General features: G+C 37.5%; 1 protein-coding gene across 9 annotated transcripts in view; it reads right to left on the bottom strand.

The window, feature by feature from the left end:
* Positions 1-621: 621 nt before the first annotated feature.
* nrxn3a (neurexin 3a) overlaps positions 622-8,090 on the bottom strand; it is a 187,800-nt gene continuing 180,331 nt past the window's right edge. For 5 of the 9 annotated variants that reach the window (XM_037796373.1, XM_037796371.1, XM_037796372.1 and 2 more), the window contains one exon: positions 622-2,434. In XM_037796373.1, coding sequence (XP_037652301.1) covers positions 2,130-2,434 — 305 coding nt within the window. In that variant the 3' untranslated portion in view covers positions 622-2,129. Of the gene's footprint in view, positions 3,071-7,306; positions 7,692-8,090 lie in introns of those variants that run through there. The other 4 variants (XM_037796375.1, XM_037796376.1, XM_037796378.1 and 1 more) reach the window with 2 other exon arrangements.

The following is an 8,090-nucleotide window of genomic DNA, read 5'->3' as shown; positions in this document are numbered from 1 at the left end:
ACCCACACGGTCCCGATGAAGCATAGCTTTTTGCTTATTTAGTCATAATATTAAATGTTATAGAGAAAAGATTTGAAACCAAGTTTGCAGGGACTTTTGCAGCTGCCTCGTGTTCTCTTTCCTGTTGAGTCTAAATTATTCTACGGTGAGAATGAGGGGCCAAAGTGTATTACCATGAGTAAGTGCATATAATTGGATTTATCCAAGGACTACAGTATAATTTCAGAGAAAAAAAGAATGTTTTATTTGTTATCAAACTGATGAAAAAAGGGTTATGAAAAGTAACAATTATAACGTGTAAAATGTGAATTTCAGGTAAGAAAAAGACTGTACCTCCACATCGTTAAATGACAATGGCAGATAATGGCAACATAAATGGACAGTAAAATATTGTTAACTAATGGTAAAAAAAGTGACAAGACAATGATTTGACATGACCAGTCCCACTTAACCCCACCACCCCCCAACCCCCAACCCCAACATTTTAGCTGTCGTGAACTGTGAACCCCCCATCCATTATAGCCTCTTTGTCTCTCAATATTTGTCATATAACTGTGACTTTATTTTCTTTAAAAAAATGATATATCACTAGTGTAACCCAGAACAAGAAAGCCATGATACAGAAGGAAGGGCACCTTGTATTTGTTGGACAACTGCAAGTAATTAAATATTCATGCAACTTTAGAAACATCTCTGGTTAGATCTCTATGCTAACAATACATTTTTATTCTTTATGAAATATCAATATGATTTCTCCACATTCTGATTAAAGTTTTTCTCCATGTAAATTAACAGTTAATAAATTCTGTCATGAAATATGCTGATAAACCATATGATCAGTCTGTACAATAGAGGTACTAAAAATTACAACTGTCATGGTATATATGTACAATTTCCTACCTACAAAGTACAACAGCTAGCATGTAATAAAATATGTAAACAAATTTCTTGTTTTTGACACAGTCGACTGTGACAGCAGATAGAATTCACACTTTCAACATTTGATTTATTTCTGTATACACATTTGTTAACAGTGTCGTAGTACTGCATTTGTCGTTCTCCTCACGCCTCCATAGAAAATGAGAATGACAAGCAATGAACCAACATACAGTTTTACGAAAAGATAAAACCACCACTGGCTGTGCATCAATAAATAGACCTTTTTTTAAGAGATTGTTTTTTTCTTCAATGGTTAACATTTTTGAGAGGGGCTAAGGTTTGGCATTAATTAAGAGAACATGGTCCGAGTCGAACACTGTATACTGGACTTTTACTGTACTGGACTTTACTGTTGAATTAGGATGGCATGCATTTTACAATCAGTTGCTTTTTACCTTGAGAACCCAGACACTTCTTCCCATGCTGTACCATCACTCTGTCATAGCTCCTCGAAAGGAAACCGATAAGTAAATCTTCTCTTAGCGAAGTCCCTTCGTCCGTCAAACAATGAGAAGAAAATTGAGGTGAATCAGATGTCAGAGCAAACAGATTTTTAGGAGATCTGCCCGTGTCAAATTTGCTCACTTGGAATCATTTTATACACATTTTCTTTTCTTGCTGTTCTTTTTGTCATTTTTTTTCCTTTTGCTTAAAGCAAAAATAAGTTAGACACCACACTTGTTATTATGTATAAACCATAAAAATGTGTCATATACTCTGTTACAACAAGAGTCCTTTTTTACTTTTACAATGATGCTGTGCCTGACCCCCTCTTGTTAAGCACTACATGTTGCTTACATGCTGAAAATGTATAAGATTACGAGCCTTTTGTAATTAACAATTTTACAAAAAAAGTGTTTTTTGTATAATGCCAAGGATCACATAGCTCTAAAAGTCACTTAGGAGAATGATGTAGCTGTGAAATATTTCTATACTGATAATGTCTCTGACCAGATAGAAGAGTAAGGTCTCTAAAGTTGCTATTTAGCCTTGTCGTTATGCTTACAATAGTAAGTGTGCTTTATATTACAGTACGTATCATCAGTTCAACTACTCAGCACAGTATAGGATTATTCAAGTTCCATGTTATACCATCATTTGTCATAGCTCCTCGCAAGGAAACTGATAAGTAAATGTTCTCTTAGTGCTTTCTTTCTTCACTCTCTCATATTCACGAAAGTCTCTCACAGTCACACATAATACTCCTTATCCTTATTTTTCTGTTTCTTGTTGCTGCCTTTCAAGCTCTGCTGTTTGTCCTTCATGACAGCGCCATTGCTCTGCACAGCCGAGTTGGTTATGTAGTTCCTGCTCTCGTCCACCTGGTAGGAGCCTTCATCCCTGTTCCTGTACTTATACATGGCATACAGAAGGATGAGGATGCACAGGGCGGCGGCCGCCACTATTCCGATGACCATCCCGGTGGTGCTGCTAGATTCACGGACCACTTCCGAGGGCCCTGGAACTCGCTTGACGCCCGGCTCTGTGGGGAGTGCTGTGGGTATATTACGGAACATTGGGGAGGTTATTAATGGGCCCCTCAGTTTGGTGCTGTCTACCTCAAAAGATGTGGGCAATGGAAGCAACACTAGGTCGGGCTGGGGTTTTAGCTCGCGGTTATTCATTTTGCCAGCCGGCTCTTTGGCCGGAGCATTGTGGAGGGTTGCGGTGGAGGCAGAGGTGGCGGTGGTGCGGCTCTGGTCTGCGGTTAGTAGTACGGCGGTAGTGGTAGTCCTACCGCGTCTGGAGATTGAAGTTTTGTTAGGTCTAAAAGTCTTGGGTGCATGAGCTTTGTAGCCACCTTCAAAGCCTGACGTGGATAAGGTCTTATCTGTTACCAAGGAGAAGGTCGTGTAAAAATCTTCATCATCAGTAGGGGGCAGGTTAGACTTGAACGCTTCCCCAGAGCCATACCCCGATATCACCAAGCCATCATCATCACAATCATCGCTGCCTCGGTCCGACAAGCAAGGTACCCCCGCCTCAGTGGCCTCGGACAGGGACTCTTTGGTGGTCTCAATAATGGTGAGGAGTGGGTGGTGGGTTGAGGGAGTGGGAATGAAGGGTGCACGAGGAGCTACAGAGGGGTGCGCTAATGGATCCTGAAGTACTGGGATGACTAACTCAGCTCCTGGGGTTTGGAGAAAGACAGGCAGTCATGTTAGAGGGCAGCATGGGGGGGGGGTTATGAAATATACTAAATAAGATACATCTGGACAGAACAACAAAACAGGCAACAACTAAACCCAAATCTACGAAAATAAACTAAAGACTACTAAATCAAGACAAAATAAAGTCAAATTGGTATATATTTCAAAAGGCTTAAGAGGTGTGCAAGGATGAGCCAGAAAAATCAAGCAAATTTCGCTTTAAATTCTTCGTATACTTGGTTTTTTTTCTCAATAACATTTAAGAAACTTTAAGGCAAGGCACAACCTTCACTGTAAACTAATGAACTTAAACTGCTGAATACAAAAAATGTATTAAAATGTATTCAGCAGAGTCGTTACAATCAAAAGATTGTATTTCTTCTTACCCCCCCCTTATTGAATAAGAAATACAATCAAAAGATTGTATTTCTTCTTACCCCCCCCCCTTATTGAATAAGAAGTAAAACTTATTATATTTAAAAAAATACAACTTTAATTTCACTGCACACGCAGTTACATTAATTTAGATCATGATCATTATCATCATCATCTGTAGAAATGACAGACCGAAAACAGTGTCACTGCTCAATGGCTCTCCGGTCATCTTAAACCTGATGCTTTATTACGGTCATACAGAAAATTGTAGTTATAGTTCGACAAACATTTCTCAGACACAGAGCTGTTCTGGAGGTAAAAGTGATCTTAATCTTTAAGTTAAATTTCAGTGAGAGAATACAAACAACCAGTTTGTTTGGGGTATAAATTGTAGCCAGAAAACAGTCTTTCAGTTCATCCGGACTGATATTAATCTGGATGCACATTCCAGGCAATTTGTCATGAGAAATGACACATTAATTGTATATAATTTCAACAGTCGTTATTGCCATGTGCAAACAATTTGTGAAATATTTCTGAAAATGTGCATATCAATACCCCGGAGTTCACTTCCAAGAAATGTGTGCATGTTACTTTTATTAATTTGTTTTGTACATACAAACCTTTCTAGTGTTAACAGGTGCAAATGTCATGAAAGGTTAACAGACTAGACTTGGATCACAGAGAGGTTTTGCCACACATCAGGGAACATGATCATGTTAGTTTCAGTATACTGTCATGGACATGTTGATGGCATTAAGAACCTCCTTTTCCTCTATTGCTTTTCCACTGGGCTACTGATTCTTGATGAGGTTAAAAAAAGAGTTCTTTATGGCTTACTTACTTTTTTATTCGACAAGTGACAACGACTGTCGTAAGAGCAGCTCTGTGACCGAGAAAAAGCTGTCAAACTATAACGGCTTTAAGTTTATTCTATGTCAATGGCAGAGCAAAGTCACCTGAATGCTCACTCCTTAAGAATTACCAGCTTGAGTGAAAGACGTCATGACGTGCTTTCATCCAGTGAGTGTTTAACGGTTTCATTTTGCAGTTAGCCTCTTGTCCACCAGAAGAACAGGAGACCAGGTCCCCTAACACATCTATTTAACTACATACGTACATGCTTTACTTTATACTACAATAAAAAAAATGAAATCTTCTTAAACACTGGTAACTGTAAATTATCAAATAATTCCAACTTTCTTCCAACTGCAAATAAGGTCTGAAATCTAAACCTGATGAATATGTCACAATTTCTGTTAGGCTTGCTAATAATAAGCCTTACTAGAGATTTTTTTTCCGCACCATAACATATGAAATGTTGTTCCATTTGACAGGCTTGATAAACAAGAGCAAGAGACCTCTCATGTTTTTATACTTTTTGGAACAGTCTAGGTGAAAGGAATTATTACTGAAGGTACAGTGAGTAAAACTGCTTTCTAACAACCAACAGTTGGCAAACCATTCAACACGTACGTGTTACACAATTTACTGTAACATGTATATGTTATTTCTGGAATAGTTTACCAATGATTGGCAGTGCTCCATTTTTCTTGCTGTGGACTGTAAACTGTATATTGGCCGATTGTGACATAGAGGTGGGCCTGCTTAAACTTGAAATGCTCTTTGACAGAGCTTGGCTTAGTAACTTACACAACACTACAATTTAATAACAAAAGGCTTAAAATGTTGCTCTGTATTTCTCCCCATTTACAAGCTGTATATACTCTGCTGAAGTCTTTGCAGACTCTTCCACAACTTCAGTTATAAAATATATTACCATACATTTTTGATACATTATTACCTTCAATGCTAAACGGCACATTTAAGAAAACAAAAAAAAAAATTCTGGTGACAAGGGCAATTCATATATTTAAGGAGAAGTGCCAAAAATATTTATTTTTTATCATGGAAATGTAATCTCAAGCAGGTATCTCTGGAGTAAACATTCAGTGTGTGTGCCATTGACAAGAAAAGTATCCATCAAGCATGTGCATACTGATGCACATGGTATATAATTAAAAGAAAACTCATATGTAACTCACAGATTATCACAAACACCAACATATAACATTCACAAGCACACAACTCTGTAGATCAAAGCAATTTTATTCTATAATTCAAAACAATGAAACACTATTAAAAACTCATTCAGTTGTCAATTATCCACAGCTCGATCAGAGAGATGCAGTTTGTACGTTTTTTAAGACTGATGTTGTGGCAGGTAGGTAGTACATGAAGCATTTTGTGTTCATATTGAGTATTAATCAGTGATAGCGAGTCAGGCTGTGCCATAGGATTTGATCCTATTGAATCATATGGTGTACCGTATAATAACATAGGATTTGTACGGAGCCCCCCTAGACCCCTAGGAGAAAATCTTCTCTAGGGAACGAGTTACTTCATAGAGCATTTCCTTCAATCATTCCTGATAGTCACGCCATTGACTTCGGTAAAGTTGGAAAGATATTGACAGATTCAAACTTCCTGGATCAATAACTCATAACCAAAACGTTAAAACACAAACGAGGGTTCTTTCTAACCGTAGTAAGGTAGACAACGAGCTACAACCTAATTTTAATCAAAACAAGCCGCCCTCCGAGCTGGACACATAACATTGGTCTCTATGTGCAGCCGGCTGAGACGTGTGGTCAGGGACCGTCCACAAATTGCAACGCCAAAAAGAGATGCTATAAAAATATTCAATAACTTCACTATTATACAGTGTAGTACTATCAAAATTACTTCACACATCAATATGGTCTCCGCATAGTTGTACTACAACACTTAGTTTGGAAAAATATGCTTTTGCATAATTTTGGTGAATTTTAATGGGAGTGTAGTGTAGTGCCACCAAAATGTCTTAATTAGTTTAATAAGTATAATCAGGAAGAGACCATTGATGTGTGAAGTAATTTTGGTGGTACTACACTGCATGATATTGAAGTTATTGAATATTTTTGTCGCAACTCTTTTCGGCGTTGCACTTTGTAGACGGTCCCTGACCACTCGTCTAACAGCCGGCGGCACATAGAGACTGATGTAATGTGGTCAGCTCGGAGGACGGCTCGTTGTGATTAAAATTAGGTTGTAACTTGTTGTCTACCTTACTATGGTTAGAAAGAGCTGTCGTTTGTGTTTTAACAATGTTTCGGTTATGAGTTATTGATCCGGGAAGTTTGAATCTGTCAATATCTTTCCAACTTTACCGAAGTACATCATCTAGGGCGGCCTCCGTACATCAGCAATGCATGGACTTTCAGGAATGACTGGAAGAAGTGCTCTATAAAGTAACTCGAGGGAACGAGTTACTAAAAATGTTCTCCTAAGGGTCTAGGGGGGCTAGATTTGTGATTTGTGATTTGTGAGCCGTTTGTTGTTTTTTATTTGGAAGAGCTAGTTAGTAGAATGAGCATTATGAGTATACTGTATGTGGTTGAATAGTAAAGAAATGAGTGCAATGCACAGAAATGCTTTAAAATAATTCAGTGATGTGAAATTGCTAAAAATGCTACATGTAGCACCTACCATATCCATTAGTCACTTTTTGCTTTTAGTGCGAGATACACAAGAATAAACATTTTGAGGCGCTCCATTTTTTTTTTACAAACTGCATCTTTAAAGAAACAATTCAAAGAGAGTGTAACACATACATACGGTATATCGGGAACTTACATTGACAAATTGCCCGCATGATTTAGGCATGAAGAAAAGAATTTACAAAGGAAGAGTTGTGTAAGAATGTTGGATAGCCACTTGGTACCGTTAAAAGATCATTTTTATCCATTGTAGATTGTGTTCTATCTTAAAACACGACGGTACAGGGAGGCAACAACACATACATCCACAACACATAACATAAAAAATAAACACCATAATTCTGTTTTTTTATGTTTTGTTTTTTTCCTGGTAAATAATTTCTTTCTGCTTTTTTTTTTTTACAAAAGAATGTGTATCTACATGTTTTTCATTGCAATAGACTTCAATAGTATCTAAAATCTATTCATGTAACAGTTTTTGCTTAAATTGTAATTAGATCTTTAGTGTAGAATGGACTGATGACTTTATACTTTAATATTCTCTAAAGACAAGGGAGAAGGTGAAGAAGGGGTGGGACCTATGAACATACTACATAAGAAATGAGGGTGATGAGGGTGACAGTGTAAGTCAGTTGCCATGTCCATGTAAAGGCAGTACGAAGCGGTCGGGCGGCATTAGAGCTTTTGGCTGTAAGGAAGGGATGGGGATATACAAACAATGAGCAATATACATGCCCATCTACAGAAAAGAACAGAAGAACTCTAACACTGACAAGTCTGACAAACCCTAAACTGCAACTTCTTAGCCATGCAATTCATTTGTTTTTTGTCTTACAGTCAAAATATTATTCAGCAAAGAATTAATTTGTTTTGTCAAAAATAGATTTAAAAAATAAAAATAATAATCTGAAAAATGGAAGATATGTGAGAAGTGGATTGGGAACTGCTCCACCCACTAATTTGTGGGCTTTTGCGTACATTTATAAAAATGCCTGACGTTAAGTTGACCGTGCAACTGTTTGTGTTATAAACTTTGAACATACTGTAGGAAAATAAAACACACAAGTTAGTCACTGAAGTAGTTCCA

Source organism: Sebastes umbrosus, chromosome 16 (assembly GCF_015220745.1).
Source record: "Sebastes umbrosus isolate fSebUmb1 chromosome 16, fSebUmb1.pri, whole genome shotgun sequence".
In the NCBI taxonomy this organism is placed as follows: domain Eukaryota; kingdom Metazoa; phylum Chordata; class Actinopteri; order Perciformes; family Sebastidae; genus Sebastes; species Sebastes umbrosus.
Note: the sequence above shows the minus strand (reverse complement) of the source record. Positions and strands in the feature narration are given on the sequence as shown.